The 19,104-nt window shown below is 51.5% G+C and overlaps 1 protein-coding gene across 11 annotated transcripts in view; it reads right to left on the bottom strand.

Moving 5' to 3' along the window:
* Window positions 1-8,207: 8,207 nt before the first annotated feature.
* Akt2 (AKT serine/threonine kinase 2) overlaps window positions 8,208-19,104 on the bottom strand; it is a 56,716-nt gene continuing 45,819 nt past the window's right edge. For 9 of the 11 annotated variants that reach the window (XM_039101469.2, XM_008759109.4, XM_039101474.2 and 6 more), the window contains 10 exons: window positions 18,226-18,379; window positions 17,734-17,865; window positions 14,921-14,986; window positions 14,111-14,179; window positions 12,996-13,118; window positions 11,526-11,654; window positions 11,204-11,418; window positions 10,686-10,773; window positions 10,497-10,599; window positions 8,208-9,605 (listed from right to left, as the gene is read on the bottom strand). In XM_039101469.2, the coding sequence (XP_038957397.1) occupies window positions 9,526-9,605; window positions 10,497-10,599; window positions 10,686-10,773; window positions 11,204-11,418; window positions 11,526-11,654; window positions 12,996-13,118; window positions 14,111-14,179; window positions 14,921-14,986; window positions 17,734-17,865; window positions 18,226-18,379 (1,159 nt within the window). In that variant the 3' untranslated portion in view covers window positions 8,208-9,525. 11 annotated transcript variants of the gene reach the window in all.

Raw genomic sequence — 19,104 nt, 5'->3', positions numbered from 1 at the left:
TTTCCCTCTAGGTCCCAGCTCTCAGCCCCAACAGCTAGTACACGGCTGGTGAGGGTTGAGAGTTGATGGCTGTCAGGGTGGTCAGCAGAACCAGGTACGGTCCTTTCCAGTGAGTATCTGGGTTCGGTGCCATCGTATGTAGCCGAGTCTCCGACCTGGAACTGGTGAGATGTCTCAGGGGTCCCCAGGGCATAGGCTGCTGCCAGCTCTGAGCAGATTTCTTTCTGTATCACCTGTAGGTCTTTTAGCCTGGCACACAAATCATTATTACTATGGCACTATGACATGTTGGTTCAGTAACATCATCTAATACAGTCAGTGGGGCTGAGGCCCCATATAAGATCTCAAAGGGGGTAAGGCTGAATCTGGAAGGGGTATTTCTTGCTCTGAAGAGAGCAAGAGGGAAGGAGTGTCACCCAGTCTGCGCCAGTCTCCATGGTTAATTTGGTCAGGGTCTCTTTTAGAGTTCTATTTATTTACCCTACCTGTCCTGAACTTTGAGGTCTGTAAATACAATGTAATTTCCAATCGACCTCTAAATACTTGGCCACACCCTGGCTTACCTTGGCAACGAAAGTAGGGCCGTTGTCTGACCAGATTACCTTGGGCATTCCAAGAGGAAGATTTCTTCCAGTATCTTCTTGATGATTGCAGAGGCCGTCTCTCGTTTGGTGAGGAAAGCTTCTATCTATTCCTGAAAAAGTATCTACAAGCACTAGGAGATACTTGTGATTATATTTTTCTGGTTTTATCTCAGTGAAGTTCACTTCGACTTTTCACCAAACTCTCTAGGTCTCTTTGCCCTGTTTGCTTGCTAAGCATTCACTTATTGACATACCTTATACTTTCTACTGCCTCTCTGGCTAAAATCTTAAAGTCTATTACATACACTTAACTACTTGGACAAACTTTTTATCTCCTAAATGAGTCCATTTCTGTATTTGGCAAAGTGAGTCTTTTCTTTGTTCTCTGGGGAGTATAGCTTTCCCCTCAAGTGTGCCATTGTCCTTTATCTTTTAAGCAATTTGGGCCTTTTCTAAGTGAGGCCATCCCTTAGTCCAATCCTAGTTCTCAGTGGCTGTCTCTTGCAGGCCTGCAACCAGGATGGGCTCCTGCATAACCATTTTTCGAGCCACTTGATCTGCTTCGTTATTGCCCCATGTCACTGAATCTCTTCCCTCCTGATATCCTGAGCAATGAATAGTACTCACAGTTGTTGGCTTCATCAGGGCATCCAAGAGATGGCAAAGGCATCTGCGGCACTGATGTACTGGGGGGTTGAGGTTCAGCCATCCTAGATGACATTGTGTTGTCCACCATGGCAGCACCCACTTATCTCTGACCTTCATGAAGAGAACTGTTCCCGTCTGTGGACAAGGTAGCCTCGGCTTTCAGCAGGGGTCAATCAGCCAGTCGCAGAGGTCTTTCCTCCACCCATGGGCTTCTGCCAGTGCTTGACACTCGTGCTGTGGTGGCTCCAGGTCGGATTGGGCAGCAAGGTGACCAGATTGCCCCCAACAGGTGGAGAATCTAGTCCATGGCAGCTGACCAGTGGTCCCATCTTTTGGGACACTCTATTCAAAGGCAAACATCAGCCAGTCTATCACAGTTTAAGTCCTGGATTGGGTGATAATTGTTAGTGCCCGGCTGGCAGGAGTGATATGTTCCAAGTAGAACAGCGCTAAGCCATTCATCTCCCAGCATCAGGTACTGGTGCACTGAGACAGGTCTTAAGCTCCGCATACACAGTCTGTAGATATGCATACACATGGCCTCACCCAGCCATTTCAGCCCACGCAAGCCATTTTGGGGAGCAATTTTCTCATGAGCAAGGGATGGGGGCAGTCAGGGATGACTATGAACTAGTGGGTTACCCGGCCCACGCCAAGGTCCACTGTTCTTCGGGCAGTCCATAAGTATTGTTTGTTGCCAGCAGGCCCCTGTACCCAAGGTCTTTGGATACTGGCCCACTGGAGCATAGGAGCACAGAGCATTGGGTCCCTGTATCCACAAAACAACTGGGCGGGCTTCCCTTCTATCTCTGTGCATAGCCAGCACCAAGAGGCTCTCCAGTGTCCCCTCTTGTTCTTTCTGGGGCAGTCCCTGACCCAATGTCCTTTTTCTTCGTATTAGGCACACTGATCTTTAGCCAGGAATTCTCTTCTGTTGCCAGGTACTATCTTCCTAAGTTCCCTAACTACTGTGGCCAGTATATGTTCCTCTCTTGTCTTTTATCTCTCTTTAGCTCTCTAATTTCCTCTTCTTTTTGTCTCTTTTCTTCCCTAGCTTCCTGCTCTTTTTATCCTCTTTCTTCCTGTCTTTCTTTCTTTCTTTCTTTCTTTCTTTCTTTCTTTCTTTCTTTCTTTCTTTTTTTTTTTTTTTCAGTCTCTCTGCATCTTCTTCTACAGCTATTAGGTGCTGTCCACTTTTCTGCACAGACCCTGAACCACGCATCAACTTATTTTCTCTGCAACTTACAATAACTCTCTCAGTGACTTAGCTTTACCCTTCAAGTTTCTGTAACTTTCTCTTCATATCCTTTCCTTATCTTAGCCAGATTGGTGGGGCATTTTCCAGCCCCTAGGAGACCCACCCTCGGAGCCTGGGGGCAGACCTGGAGCACTCCCTACCTTCAGGGGCATTGAAGTCAACAGTCAGGAGCCTTCCATCCATGTCTGGAACATTCTTTCTGGCCTCTAGCAGGATTCTGTCTTTCCTCAGTGGTAAAGAAGATCTGTAACAGTTACTAACAAGCATCTCACGTGGGATGGTGAGAAAACAAGAAGGGAATCTAGAGGAGAGAGGTCCACTGAAGAGGACAAATAGCATTTAGTCACACAGCTAAACCAGGAGGCCTTTTTTTGGACAAAAAGGCCACTGTAAATATAAGCACAAGCTTTGTCTATGAAACAGAAAGGCGAGCAGAGAGGCAGCCTAGCTGTTACCGGCTGTCTCTCTGGGCTTAGATTTTCCCTTAAGGAGTACCTACCTCCCTTCAGTGTCAGCTTGGTGGCTTTGCCTCTCAAGAGAACCAGCCTCCAAATGACACTAGGCTTCTAGTAACAACTAATAACAAAAGGATGGAGAGATGGTTAGAACCTGGGTGCTAGATACTAAGCAGCTGACAAAAGAATTGTAACCAGTTCACCTGGGGCTTTCAGGACTTTAGTAACAGCCCTTTACCAAACTGTCTCAGTGGGCTATAGGCCCATGGAAAAGAAAACATTAATCCTGACTGGCAAAACAAAGTTCTTCACAGTTGTAGATTCTTTGAAACTATTTTAGGGGCTCTTTTTGTCCCCCAACCTGGGGCATTTTAACCATAGGGGCAGGAACTGGCTGCTGTGGGGATAGGACCAGAGGCACTCTCCATGTTAATGATGATCAGTGAGAAAAGTAATTTAATGTTGGAGACTGACTCCTCCCTTGGAATAAGGACAGCAGATAAGGCAGGCTTCCTTAAAGAACTTCTCTAAATGAGCGCTCTCCTACTGTGAGCAAATGTCAGAAATTCCTTTCCTGTTCTTGTTTTCCTTATAGCCCCACTTAGCTCTCAGCCTTTTTAGATCATTCTTCCTGTAGCATTTCTAACACAGCCTGTCCTTTTTTTATAGCCTGTTAACAGCATTTCTGATCTTTTAGGCAGCTATGCACTAAGTGCCATACCGGCTGAAACTCCGCCTTTAAGATTCCTTACTCCCAAGGAAAATTTAAATCTTTCCCAGTTCATCACAGCTGGCTGCGAGCATAAGCACAGATAAAACACTATATGTTTTTGTTTTGTTTTTCTTTCCTTTTTTCAGAGCTGGGGACCGAACCCAGGGCCTTGCGCTTGCTAGGCAAGAGCTCTACCACTGAGCTAAATCCCCAACCCCCAAAACACTATGTTTTAAAAATTAACTTTGGCTGTCAACCAACACACTGCCACTAGAGCGGGGTCTACAAAATTAAGTTTCTTACTCACTAAGCGTTAAGGGGACCAAGTAAAACTCTTCGACGAACAAAGCAAACAGTTTCATGATTTCAAACACAGTCGTCGGTCCAAGATTTTAAACACAGTCGTCAGTCCAAATTCAAACACGAAACAAAAGTCAAAAAGACACTAACAGACACAACATGTCCAGAAAACCACAGTCAGGTCACAAAGAAGACAAACAATTCCAACAGTCAAACAAGTAACAAGCAGACGCGCCGCGCAGCTTCGGTACCAAACTGAAACCAAAAATTCAGACGGAGTCAGCGAGGGTCTTGGATCCTCTACTCCAATAAAATTCAGACGGAGTCATCAAGGGTGCGGATCCCTCCGAAAACGGACGGAGGTGCCACGGATCCAGATCTCCCTCTCCTCCAACCACCCTTGGAACGTCTTCCAGGGCTGCGGGGGAGAAGTCCGAGCTCGTCAGCTCCTTCTCTGGCCCGCCCAGATAGTCCCCAGATCTGAGCCTATTGATCGATCGTACACAGGACAAGACACAACAGACAAGACAAACGCCGGCCGGCTTACCTCCCGGTGGATGGTCGGTGATCTCTGGGCGGAGGGTCTCCAAATCCCGGACGAGCCCCCATAATGAAAGACCCCCAGAGAGGACCTTTCCCTCAGGAGGAGTCCCAAGCGCCCAATGACCGAGCCGAGGATACTGTCAGAAATGTTCATCAAATTTTTATTGCAGCTAGACACAATGGGGCACTCTGATATGGGAGGCAGAGGCAGGAAGATCCGGGAGTTCTAGGTCATTTCAGGCTACAGAGTGATTTTAAGGCCAGCCCGGTCTGCATGAGACCCTATCTCAAAAGTAAACAAATCCCACCGCTGTCGACCAGGCACAGCGATACAAACCTGCGACCCTGCACACTGCAGGCAGAGGTGGGTGGACCTTGAGTTCCGGGCCAGTCTGTGCTACACTGCAACTACATTGCAAAACAGTCTCAAGTTCCCATTACAAGATACCTGACGGGGTTGGGGATTTAGCTCAGTGGTAGAGCGCTTGCCTAGGAAGCGCAAGGCCCTGGGTTCGGTCCCCAGCTCCGAAAAAAAGAAAAAAACAAAAACAAAAACAAAAAAAACAAAAAACAAGATACCTGACAAAGACAACTTAACAGGACTTATTTCAGTTCATGCCATTAGAGGTCTCACTCTGTGGTTGTATGGCCCATCACTGTGGGTCTGCAGCAGAAAGAACACAGTAGGAGAGCATGAAAAAAAACAGAGCTGACTGCTTCCCAACAGCCAGGCAGCAGAAGGGGGCCATGACCACTGACAGACCTGCTCCCTCCAACCAGCCCATTCACAGGTAAGCTCATAGATTAACCCATGAGGCTGGCACACCGTGGCCCAGTCACCTCTGCACCAGCAGCTGGGACCAAGTCACACACACATGCTAGCATTCTGAGACACACATCAAATCCAAACCACATTAACTGTCCTCTGAGACACACAGCCTCCATCCCAGGAAAGGCTCATTACTGTCCTTGGAGACCCATCCATTAGTCCCCGCCATGACTGCTCAGAGGGCGTCCAATGTTATAATGCTGTGATGTCTTTGGCCTTGCCTGCTGGGCGTCTTCCTCTTGACTCTGATGTCTTGGGCTCACTTCACTACCGAATGGCATGTGTTTACTGTTTTCTTTTAGACAAGGTCCCTCTGGGTAGCCTCGGTTGTCCTGGAACTCATGGTGTAGACCAGGCTGGTCTCAAACTCAGATCTCCTGCCTATTTCCTGAGTGCTGGGGTTAAAGTGCTGCTCCACGGCTGCCTGGCTTGGGATCTATACATTTCTATGGGCTATTTTTGGTGCTGGGCATCAAATCCACAGCTTTGTACGTGAACACACATTGTCACTGATCTTCAACCTCAGTCCTACTTTTTGTGTGTACACATCTATGAAGGCTGAAGGGTATCTTCAATCATCTTTCATCTTATTAAAATTATTTCATGTGTACTGTCTTTGCAATGTATATGCTGGGCAGCATGGAGGCCAGAAAACAGCATCAGATCCTCCGCAACTGGAATTACAGATGGTTCTGAGCTACCGTGTGGGAGATGGAAACGGGACCTAGTCCCTGAAGAGCAGCGAGTGCTCTACCTGCTGACCCATCCCTCCAGCCTCTCACTCTGTGACACAGGTCGCTTGCTGAACCTGGGACTCTATTGCTTAGCTGGAATGTCTGCCCAGCAAGGTCCAAAGATGCTCTGGTCCCCATGTCTCCAGCGTTGGGATGATGAGCACAGGTCAGTTGTGCACCTCCATTAAACAGGTTTTTATCTCTGTCTGTTCCAATGGGATGTCCAGAGAGCCAGAGGGCATCGGATCCCTTGGAGGTGGAGTCTTAGCCACCAAGCCACACTTGGGGACTAAATTCACCTTCATGCCTGCACGCGTTGCCAACCGGGCCCCTGAACTGTGGGGGTTACTCCAAGCAGATTCTGGAATCATGTTACGTTTTCTTCACTCCATCCCCATCGCTGAAGTCTGAGGGGGTCTCATCACATAGCCTAGGCTAGGCTTAGCCTTGTAGTCCCTCTCACTTTACCTCCCACACCACCCACCTGCCCCGTATTGGGTCTACAGGCATGACTACCACTCCTGACCAGTACCGCTTCTCAGTTTCCCTTCAGACCAGAAAACACTCAAAACTAGCCAGCACATTCCAAGATCATGGGACGGAGGCCATACATTCCGAAGTACAAAGATGACAAGATGGAGCCTTGTTTTATTTCTTCTTCTTACAGCACTCATGACAGCAGTAAGGAGAGGGGGAAAGGAACCAGAAACCTAAGTAAGGTCTTAGTGATGGAAGGAACACGCCCATGCAGCCTTGTGAAGTAACTGGGAGCACAGGCCAGTGTCCCCTGATCCCTGAGAATACACTAGTGTTCTCCATTTCCCCAAGGACTCAGTAGACTGAGGCCATCTGCAAACCCCCTAAGGTATGTCGGCAAAGGGACATACCCAGGCTCGGCCTCAGCTGGCAAGAGTGAGAAATGTACAGAGGGCAGGCCAAGGGTTCACGTCAAAGTCCACAGTGAAGCCGCCCCAGACCCCGGGCTGTGGGGGCTCACTGATTCCTGATGCTTTCATTAACACACAAACTGGGGAGAAAACAAAACCCTGTGAAACCTTTGCAGTGAGATCTAACCACTTCCAATGAAATGGGTCGTATTTATGAAAACTGTCCCTCACACTAAGCAGCCCAGGCACATGGAAGGACGTGTGCTCACTACACGGACAGCTATGGGCACCTCACGTGGAGCTGCTGAAAACCTGAGGTAGGCAGGAATGTGTCCCACTGGGAAATGAATCACACAAGGTGACATAAGAAACTCTTCCAGCTGTAAGCAAGGGGCCGTCACCCGGGGGAGTACAAAGCATTTCTTCTTTTTCTGGGCTTAAGAGGGAACCTAGGGTCCTTCTAATGCTAGAGCCAGACACTAGACTGAGCTGTGACCCAGCCAAGTTTCACCTTCTCCCAGAGCCACGGGCCCCTGCCCAGCCTGGGCCTGTGTGTCTTCTCTGCAGCTGGGACATATGTGTAAACCAGCCTTGGCTTTCCCATGGCCCATTTCCCAGCTCTCACATCTCCATGGCTGCGGTGCCCCCACTTCTAGGAAAACCTGGAATAAACCCCTGTGCACCAGATGGGTATTCTCTGTCTGGTACCTACCTGGGTATGGGAAAGGAGGAAGTAACCCAGTGAGCCCCACAACCCCTCAGAGGTTCAGCACAGGGTTCAGTTCTAGACCTGTGCAGCTGTAACCGAAGTTCAGATATTCCTGCTGGGAGTTAGCACACGTGCTGTTAAGTCACAGATTTTATGATGGCATCTGGGGACACTAAGGCTTCCTTGTTCCACACAGAAACTGTTCTAGGGCTCAGAGGCCAAGTGAATGAACCACCCTTCATACTGCCACAGTACACACACTTCCTGTTTAGAGCAGCCCAGACATCACCTGCCTCAAATCCGGCAGCTTCTACAGGCCTGAGCCCATCCCTACCCAACAGGAACCACCCAATCACCTCCCCCTTCTCTGTAGCGCCACCCCCTCTCCCTGCAGCCGGGATCCACCACCCACGCCCCAGGGCCATCTGTTCCTTCCCCATGGTTCCATGGACCCCAGAATGAGGCAGGGCAGGTGATAGACGGTGCCTGGTACTCTGCCACTCTAGCACCAGGATAGGAGGGGGTGGTTAAGGAAGTGTGGACTGGGCCCTGGTCTGAAATGAGTGTCTTTATTGCTTGTACCGTACAAATATGAGGAGTAAGGAAAGGCCAGTAGGGATGGGAGAAAACTCTCAGATAAACAGACACACATAAGAAGTAAAAAACAGATGACCCCATAACCATCCCCGGCCACCCCACCCTACTGCCTTTCTGAAATCCACCTATTCTGGGGGTGTGGTGGGAGATCAAAACCAGGAAAACTCATTTCCAAACACCCAGAGATATTGAGGAGGGACAGACACGGCTCGAGCAGCAGGCAAATGGCTGCACTCGCTGCACCCCATGGGATTAGACGCTCAGGCTGGGGTGGGGCCTGAGCCACTCACACAAGTGCTGCAGACAGCTGTGGGCACCAGCATCCCCGAGCCCGAGATGCTCACTGCTAGGTCAGGGTGCACACCTGCACCCACAGCACTGACACAACTCAAACGTTCACTTTAAGGCTCCAGAACAGGGGCTCTGGAGATGAGGCGGCCTCCACCCCACTGTGTATCAGAGACACCTGTCCCCATCTCTGTCCCCTCAGACCCCAGTCAAGTCCAAGGGGCCCAATACTGTCTCGGTGTGAGATGTGTAACAGCCAAGGTTGGCTTCCCTCTGCCCCAGGCAGAGAACGGAGCCATCCGAAGGGGCCCAGCGGGAGGCAAGGCTGACTAGAAGGAAGCCCTGGTAAGGCACTGGGCTGTGGGCAGGAGGGCACCCGGAACCTTCCTCCTGCTTTATGGAGACTCAAGAGAGCAGCTTGGGAGGAAGACACAGTGCAGGAGGCAGGTCCTGCTCCTGGATCTCCCATGAGGATCCTAGGACTTGGCTCCATTTTCCACGGAACCAAACCAGATCCCTTAGCTTCCGAAGGCTTCTGCCTGTCCCTGGACATTATTGCTTTTCTGCCCCGGGTCGGGTGGCAGCAGACAGACTGCCCAGACGACAGCATAGAAGGCATCTGGGGTGCTGGGGTTGGGGCAACTTCTAGATGTGTCCTCCGCTGGTTTGCCTCCAAATCCAGGTGACTCCATGGCTTCCCACTTCACTCTCTTGGAGGCTGGTGATTAATAACCTCACTCTCCATCCTCCCAACGGCCTGTCCTTGGGCAGGTTCCCAGCACTCCTCTGGGAGCAGAGGGGAGGCCGGAGGAGAGGGCCGCCAGGACCACTAAGTCTGAGCAAGAACTGAAGAAGAAACTGGATATGGGATGAGGGGACAGGGAAGGGAACGCAAACCAAAGGCAAAATAAAGTTTTTTTTAAAAAGCCACCCAGGCAGTGGATGGCGGCCATGCTGTGTCCTGTGGTGGCAGAGGGCTGCTCACTCTCGGATGCTGGCTGAGTAGGAGAACTGGGGGAAGTGTGTGCGCTGGTCCAGTTCCAGCGAGCCCAGGCTGTCATCTGTAGGATTGGATGGAGATGCACGGAGATGAAGGAGCAGCAGTGTTGCCCACCCCACCTCACTGGGAAAGTTCCCCCGAGAGGAGAGTGCTGGGAGCACAGGAACCTGCACAGGAGTGGTGGGAGCGACGCCCACAGCACTAGGGCCAAAGGCAAGCAGCATCTGGAGAGAGGTCTTAGCTATGGCGTCCTCCCCTGGCTGGGTCTTCTGCATGTTTCCCCTCCCCAGCACTGTCTACCAACAAGGTCTAGCCTGTCCTGTCCCTCCCATCTCACTTGCAGCTGAGGACTGACAATAGCCCTGGCATAAACAGAACCCTTACATGTGATCCCATGCAGAGGTCTCCTCCATTTCCTATGTGACCCCAGAACTTTCTACTTTAACCACATGCCCTCTTGCCTCTGCAGACCCCATCTGCCTACCCACAGCCTGTCCCTTTCCTGCAGGACTCTCTCACTGCTGGTTCCCAGAGGCTGCTCCTGCCAAGAACGTACTCTTGGCTGCCACGCTGCTGGGCCAGGCAGCTCCTCAGGCTTCCCCAGCCCTGGGATCCTAGAAAAGCTCTGGGGGGCTCTGGGCTGTCCAGGACGGGGGCTGAGGGTGGGATCCCCGAGGCCCAGCCTTGGGGTAGCTTCAGATCAAGAACACAGTCCGTCCAGATAGTGCTCTAGACCAAAGACAAGGACTGTCCCTAAATCCCAGAACACACTATAGCCATAGTCCTTGATCATCCTTACAGAAGCGGCAGGCCTTGCAAGCAGGGGAAGTTGCAGACACAATAAAGACAGCCAACCAAGGTCCTCCTGGCAAGCAGAACTCAGAGCAGACCCCACTTCTCAGTCATCTAGTCAGGCCCAGGGCCCAGGGCCCGTGGGGTCCCAGATACTTACATCGGTCTGGGGGTGTGATTGTGATGGACTGGGCGGTGAATTCATCATCAAAGTACCTTGTGTCCACTTCTGAAGTGACCTGAGGTTTGAAGGGTGGCAGGAGCTGTGGGGAGGAACCTGGCGTCAGCACTGATAGTCACTCACCTGTGGGCAGGCGAGCGAGGCCCCTGCACAGGTGCGGGTGCTCACCTTCTTCTGTACCACATCCTGCCAGTTGATGCTGAGGAAGAACCGATGCTCCATGACCTCCTTTGCATCACTGGGACCCCCACCGAGCCTGGGAGAGACAAGCATCACCAACCAGCCAGCACCCAAAACTGCAGGTCCTAGGAACCAGGCTCAAAGCAAAGGCAGGCATAGCCTAAGGGTCCAAGGCCTCTGCACAGCTTTTGGTAATGCTGCCTGCCACAAACCTCCTTTCTGAGGGGACCTAGGACTGGGGAGCTCATGGCTTAGGTCAGAGGCAGGGAGAAGGCAATCTAGAACAAGTTAGCCTCACAGCTGGCCTCATCTTTATCCACGAGGAAGTGACAGGGTAGTGGGGCAGGCTTACAAGGCAGAAGCTCACACACTGGCTCAACCTTATACAGTCCTGTGACCCTAGGTTGGCCATAAGGAATGCTGTACTCCTGTGTCCCTGCAGAACAGGCAGTGCATCCTATGGGCTCATTGGGACTGCTCAGGGGACAACACGCTCCAGGCCACACCTCTGCTTAGGGTCCTTCTTGAGCAGTCCAGCCAGCAGGGACTTGGCCTCTGGCCCAAGCGTGCGTGGGAACCGGATCTCCTCCATGAGGATGAGCTCGAAGAGGCGCTCGTGGTCCTGGTTGTAGAAGGGCAGGCGGCCGCACATCATCTCGTACATGACCACGCCCAGTCCCCACCAGTCCACTGCACGCCCGTAGTCATTGTCCTCTAGCACCTGAGGGAGCAATGATTAAGTATCCGTGCAGGGGAAGCTAGAGTGGCCCCACCCTCTGGGCTCCCGCCACCCTGGCCTGCATGCTCCCAGTCCCCAGCCCAAGGCACCTCAGGCGCCAAGTACTCCGGGGTACCACAGAAGGTTTTCATGGTGGCCCCATCACTGATGCCCTCTTTGCACAAGCCAAAGTCAGTGATCTTGATGTGGCCATCTTTGTCCAGCATAAGGTTTTCCAGCTATTTAAAAAAGAAAAATCAAAAGCCAATACATGAGGGACAGATCCTCCCAGAGTTTCTTTCCCTCTAAAGCAGCAGTTCTCAACCTGCGGGTCTCGACCCAGATGATTCTTGGATAGGGGTCTCCTAAGAGCATGGGAAAAAAGTAGCAGCGACAACAATTCTGTGGTTAGGGCTCAGCACGGCATGAGGCACTGCACTCTAAAGGGCAGGGCCACAGCACTGGGAAGGCTCAGAGCCGCTGCTGTAGAGGCAGCCGTTCGGGTGGCAGGGACTGCTGGGGGACAGGGGCCACAGCACAGGTCTCATTGTGTAACCCTGGCGTCCTAGACCTCAGAGAATGCCTGCCTCTGCTGGGATTAAAGGCATTGCCATCTGGCCTAGTCTGGGCTTTAGTTTTAATAAGGTTCAATATAAGTGGTACTATGTTCTCAGAATTTGGCTTGTTTTTTGAGATAAGGTCACTCTGTAGCTAAAGCCAGCTTTAAACTCAGAGCAGTTCTCCTACCTCAGCCTCTCAAGTCTTAGAATTACAGGCGTGAGCCTGAATTTTTGTTTCTTCGGTTTTCGAGAAAGGGTCTTTCTGTGTTGCCCTGGCTGTCCTGGAACTCACTATGTAGACCAGGCTGACCTCAAACTCAAGAGATTCACCTGCCCCTGCCTCCTAAGTGCTGGGACTGAAGGTGTGCAGCCCAAAGAATGGCTCAGGTTTTTTGTAGTTCTCAAATGCATACTAGGAGACAGTATAGAGCACCTAACACACATGAGGCCTCAACGAGGCCTCAGCATCCACCAGGCCAGCCCCCTGGGACCCTGGGAGCCCAGTTATTAACAACCCTTCCTTTACTTGGTTCTCTCAGGTCTGTGTGTTGTGCTGGGCATAGAAGCAGGGCCTCTGCACTCCACCCCCAAGCTTCATCCCACGCCCACCTAAGAAGGTTACCATCTGCTCTGGCCCCTTTCCCTCAATGGGACGCAGCCACAGCCACTGGGTAGCTTCTCTGCTACCCAGAGTTCCCCTGGAAAATGCCACAGCACGTGGTGCACACTCTTTGGCAGCAGGTACTGTGGGCAGCATGAACAGTGGTGCTCTGAGTGTGTGCACACCCTCCTGGGTGAACACATGTCGCTGTGCACAAGGGCAGATGGCTGGCACATAGTCTTGGCATTACCGCCAAGTCATGCTCGGGATGGTACCATGCCAACTGACACCCCATCAGCAGCCAGGGTACTCACAGTGCTTCACTGTACAACTGTCTAAGGTGTGTGCCATGGGCCAGCCCAGACCTTCAGTGCACTCCAGCCCTAGCCCCGACCCTTGACCCCAGAGCATCCTCTCACCTTGATGTCGCGGTACACCACATCCCTCGAGTGCAAGTACTCCAGAGCTGACACAATCTCTGCTCCATAAAAGCGTGCCCGATCCTCCGTGAAGACTCGCTCCCGAGAGAGGTGGAAAAACAGCTGCAAGGAGGCCAGGCCTTAGCACGGGTTACCAGAGACGGCCCCTGCAGCTCTGTGCTATGCCCCAGAGCAGACAGGCCCCAGCAAGGAGAATCGCGAAAAGAACAACACAAGAAAAAAACACGGGAGAAAAGATGTAACCCAGTCTGATGGGACTCAAAGCCTCAGCACTGAGGCTGGAGCAGCAGAGCGGGAGTTCAAGGCCAGCCTTGGGTACACAGACTACTACAAAAAAGAGCTAAGGATGAGGCTGGTATGTAATCCTAGTACATGGGAGGTAGAAACAAGAGACTCAGGAATTCAAGGCCAACCTTAGCTACAGAATGAAAATGAGTTTGAGACCAGCCTGGGCTATCTGAATGAGATTTTGCCTAAAATTAAACAAACACATTAATTAATTAGCTATTAATAAGCAAGTAAGCAAGGGCTGGAGAGTAAGCAATAAGTGGTAGATGCCATGAGAGAGCAGTGGAGATAGTGTGAGGAGATGGACAGTGTGTGTGTGTGTGTGTGTGTGTGTGTGTGTGTGTGTGTGTGTGTGTGTGTGTGTGAGAGAGAGAGAGAGAGAGAGAGAGAGAGAGAGAGAGAGAGAGAGAAAGAGAGAGAGAAGTGAAGCAGTCAGTGCTACTGACAGAGGCACAGGACAGACTCCAGAGCCACAGGAGCCTAGACCCATGTGCTTTCTCAGGGATCCCCTAAGAACACATTCCTGGCACTGTCTGTCTACTACTACCCAGCAGCCTTTGCAGCTGGCTTTGAATACTGACCAGCAACATAGCAGCAGTGTGAACTTGGGTGAGTCATTCACTTAACCTCCCCCAGTCTGCCCTCCACCTTCAAAGTGATCTTGTACTACCTGCTTTGGGGGAGGAGGGGAGCACTTGATGACACTCAATACTACCCCCACCTCTCGTCACGCACATCCCCACCTCACTTAGGTCTTCTCTGCCTCCCTCACCACTACCAGAAGTTGGCCAGGTGGCACAGCTCACCTCGCCCCCGTTGGCATACTCCATCACAAAGCACAGGCGGTCATGGGTCTGGAAGGCATACTTCAGGGCCTGTGAAGGAAACCAGAATACTGGGGCAGAACGAAAGCTATGCCAGCTGAAAGGTAGAGACCTGAACTGGCAAACCCTGCCCTACTTGGGTTCAAGTCCTAGGCATGTCCAGGGGAGGAAACATATTCTGACCACCTAGAGCTGTCCCACCAACTCTCCTCTGAAAGAGACGTCACACCCAGAGCTGTGCTCTGTGTCACACAAACCTCTTGTCTGCTATGGCTCAGAGTGACAATGGGTTGGGTGCCAACTCCCAAGGAAGATGGACAAGTCGTCAGCCCACAGCAGCTCTCGAATGTGTTCTACGGAGCCCTACAGTGTTCCTCCCGAGCCCTAACAACTCCTCTGCTCACAAAAGCACAGCTCTGTGATTCCGTCTTCCACACTGAGGGATCACACAACACAGCACCGAACCCAGGACTTCATAGAGACACACACAGCCTCAAAGCTACCACTCAAATCTACTCAGCGGGAGTCAAAGGTGAGCCTGTGACAGCATGTTTGTGACTGAGGTTTCTTAAAACCAAAACCAATGCAGTCTTCTCACTTTGGCTAGCTGGGCTAAGCACCTCTTACTCCCAGAGATGGCCACCAAGCAACCACCACCCAGCATCCTGATGTTCAAGCAGTCTGGGAGCCCAGTGCTGCCCCGCCTAGCCTGCCTGGCTTACAACAAAGCCATGCCTGTAACTGCTCTTTCCCAGAACTCTGCCCAAGGGTTGGCAAGGAGAGGAAGCTCACTGTAAGGAAGGGGTGCCTGGTATTCTGTAGGACTCGGCTCTCTGTGACTGTGTGGGCGACTTCATCCTGTGGACAGAGAGTGCAGATAAGTGACAGGGACACATGATAATCTGCGGTCACCAAGGAACAAAATCCAGATGAATCCTCCTCAAACTGGGAAACTAGAATGACAGGGTCAGAACAGGCCCTTTTTAGGCCCAAATGGCAGCCCAGACAAGGGGGATTTCAAAACCATAAGGTGAACAGCTGGTATGACTTCACAACAGAAAGCCTAGGCTAGCAGCACCTAAACCCAGGTCAACCACTAACATTCCACTACAGCTGGATTCCTCAATGACCCAAAGGCCTATGTGCTGATGATAGGATAGCGGTCCCCACCTACAGCATGCTCGGAAAGAGGGAGACTTTGGGGACAGAGTCTAATGGGAGGAAACTAGGTCGCTGTGCTTAAGCCCTTAAGGGAGACACTGGGAACCGAGGCCCTCTCTTCTCTCCTTTCCAGCCCTCCTTGCCATGTGCTCCCCCTGAAGATGTATAACGTCCTCACCGGCCTAACCACAGAAGACTGCATCTATGAACTCACACATAAAACAAGCACAACCTGTCCTCACTGCTAACTCTGCAATCTCGCCTAAAGCAGCTCTAGCTGCCCCCCAGAGGGGGAAGAAGCAGGCAGTCTGTGACCCCTCACCCCCGGGGACCACACCAACATAGCAACCCCAACTCTAGAGAGGGCTGGTGAAGGCTGTATATCTCAGCAGTGCTTCTCAGGGCTCGCCCTGGCATCAGCATCAAAGGTAACTTGTAGAAATACAAATTCTCTGGGCCCATTCTGTCTGAAACTCAGGGTGAGCACATGGAGGTCGTGAGGGTGGGGGTAGGGCACTGTCTCAAAAGTTGAAGTTTAGTGTATGCTCTAGGGCAGGACCACAGGAGAGCTTCCAGACGCTGTTTGTTACCTCAACCTAGGCAAGGGCTTAAACTCAGGAGACACTAGGACTATCACTCATTTCTGACTCTCACAAACGGGGAGGCTGTAAGTGCCCTCTGCCTGTGCAGCTGGGGTGTTGCTAAACCTCCCAGAACGCACAGCTGGCCCCATGCTAAGGGACCCCGGGGCTCACAGTACAGTGCTGAAGCTGACAAGCCCTATCCCTACGTAGCTTTGCTTCCTCTTGCAGAGGAACCAAGTTCAATTCCCAAGCACCCACGACAGGCCACTCATTACCGCCTGCCACTTCGACTCCAGGGTATCTGACACTCTGCCCTTCACGAGCCACCCCTGAATCTCCTTTATCCTGAGCATGTTTCAGTCACTACAACCCATTCTTATGAAAAGGTCCCACTTACTTTGTGTAAGAATTTTACTATTAAGCTTATTACAAACCTTTCCTTCTGCTGGGCACACCTTTAATCCCAGCCCTCAAGAGGAAGAGGCAAGTAGATCTCTGATCTCTGAGTTAGAAGCCAGCCTGAACTACAGAGTGAGTTCCAGGACAGCCAGTGCTACACAGAGAAACCCTGTCTTGAAAGACCAAAAAAGGAAAGAGAAAAGTTGTGTGTTAAAAACCAACCACAAGGGCTGGAGAGATGGCTCAATGATTAAGAGCACTGACTGCTCTTCCAGAGGTTCTGAGTTCAAATCCCAGCAACCACATGGTGGCTCACAACCATCTGTAATGAGATCCGATGGCCTGTTCTGGTGTGTCTGAAGACAGCTCACATACATAAAATAAATAAATCTTTAAAAAAAAAAACAAAAACAAAACAAAACGACAAGAACTACCTTGGCTGGGATCATATTCAGGGGCCCACTAGCTCAGTAAGCTCCCACCACTGAGCTTCCCTCCCTGTCACATTCCCAGCTCATCTCCTAACAGCAGCTGTTGGGTGAGGTCCAGGGCTCTCGGGGCTCAGGCCTTTCTCCTCAGACAGTGAATCTATGAGACTGGTTCTTGGGACAGGATGTGTGGGGAAAAATAAGGACAGAGCATCAGATGGCAGGGGCAAACGTCCCAGGTCTGAAAGAGCTCCCAAGCATGGTCTAGCACCAGACAGTGGCACCAGACCTGAGGACACTCGAATATAACTCAGGGGCACACAGCTTGTAGAGCTTGTAGGGTAAATACAAAACCCTGGGCTCCATCCCCAGCAGACCTCCTCCTCACTCCTTAAAAAATGGCTATTGTCACCTTTTTTTTCCTGTTTTTTTTTTTTTTTTTTTTTTTTTTTTTTGGAGATAGGGTTTTTCTGTGTAGCCCTGGCTGCCCAAGAACTCTCTCCATAGATCAGGCTGACTTCAAACTCAAGAGATCTGTCTGCCTCTGCCTCCTGAGTGCTGGGATTAAAAGTGTGCACCACCAGTAATCGGTGGCTGTTGTCATCTTGAGGCACTAGTGCTAGAATGGGGTCGTGTGCCTTTTGCCTAGCCATCAGGTACTGTACCCACCACTGAGCCTTTCTCATCCACTGAAGGCCATTGTTCCGGACTGAGCACAAAGCCTCAGCAGAAACAGATGGGCAAACACTTCAGCTTTTCCTGGAACAGGAGGATAGTAAAGTCTCCTCTGCTTTTAGTCCAGTAAAAGGTAGCCTGAGATAGCCTACTGCTAACCAATCAGCTTCCCCTGTGTGGTTCTCTTGCTGTGGCCTTCCAAACTCTCCTGCTCTGATGGGAGCCCTGCTTGTTTGTAGAACTGAGGCTGCCTGCCCTACTTCACAAACCACAGCTAAAGACAACCAGGCCTAACCTAAAGCTACCGCACTTGACCTTTGGACTCCTGCAGGGCCTGCCCCAGCCTCCAGCGGCCCACCTTTGCAATGATGACCTCCTTCCGCAGGATCTTCATGGCATAATAGCGGCCAGTGGCCTTCTCTCGAACTAGAATGACTTTGCCGAAGGTGCCCTTGCCGAGGAGTTTGAGATAATCGAAGTCGTTCATGGTCTGTGGGTAGGGAGAGTGGAGAGCCCTTGGTATTTAGCACTTGACTCATAGAGCCAAACTCTAACAAGGAAGAGGAAAACAAAAGATGCCATGGCTCAAGGGCTTCTAGGTGGTGGGGGACACACAGCTACTCTGTGTGCTGAAGCTGCAGGTAGGCCCAGGGGCTCCCAGCACGGGCCTTCCAACTTCAACAGACCCAGAGCAGTTTGCCCTGGCACAGTTCCTCACCTCAAGGGCACAGGGTAGCCCCCGACAGCATCCATAACTAGAGGTCATCCTACATCGGGAAGCCATGAAGAGCCCCTGCTGAAGCCCGGCATACTTTGTGGGAAGCCCCAGCCCCTGGCCCCTAGCACTTACCACTTTGGCCCGTGCCTTGCTGACCGCTACCTCCATCATCTCAGATGTGGAAGAGTCACTGGGGGAGCCACACTTGTAATCCATGGCATCCTCCCCGGGGCCCCGCTGCTTCAGACTGTTGGCTACCATCTGGATAGCCCGTATCCACTCTTCCCTGTATGAAACACACACAGGTCCTGAGAATCCCTCCCTGGCAACCTCAGCCCCACTGCCCACAAAAGGCAAGCAGATGGCCAACCCCCTTCCAGCACTGATGAGACCCAAGGTCCTAACTGACACTGCTCAGGCTTTGTCTGAGGAGAAGGCAGTGGCATAAAGACAGACTATCCACGTTCTAGGGTACTCTGGCTGGCCAGGGAAGGGGTGGGGGGTGGGGCTTTGAAGTCAGGACACTGCGATGATCAAAGGAGGGAGAACATTTCTTTGAGGCCCTTGAGAGTACACAAGGCACATGGCTTTGGGGAGGTAGGGACAACAGGAGCTACCTTGAGTGCTTCAGAGCAAGTGGGAATCTCAGGCTTATAGGCTGCTGCTGCTGCTCTGTGAAGAGAGCCAAAGCAGCCAAAGATCACATGAGGCAAGAGCTGGCCAGCAGGACTCCCCCAGCACCCAGCCAGCCAGGCACGCAGAAGAGGAGCTGCTGGAGAGGAAGTCAGTCCCAGCAGATGGGCTGGCTGGAGGACAGTAGCTAGGTCTGGCACTCCGGGGTTAAAGTGGCTGTCTTGATCTTTTTGTGAGGTAGTACAAATCACCAGAGATCACATGTAGACATGAGGCTGCTTAACACGCAGTTGCCACATCCTCCATTTCTGGCCTAGCAACACAGCAATTTTAACCTCTGTATTCTGCATGTGTATGTCTAGAAAAGGGCCTATGAAC

The sequence above is a fragment of the Rattus norvegicus genome, chromosome 1 (genome assembly GCF_036323735.1).
Source record: "Rattus norvegicus strain BN/NHsdMcwi chromosome 1, GRCr8, whole genome shotgun sequence".
NCBI lineage: Eukaryota > Metazoa > Chordata > Mammalia > Rodentia > Muridae > Rattus > Rattus norvegicus.
The sequence above is the reverse complement of the archived record's forward strand: the minus strand, read 5'-3'. Positions and strand labels throughout refer to the sequence as shown.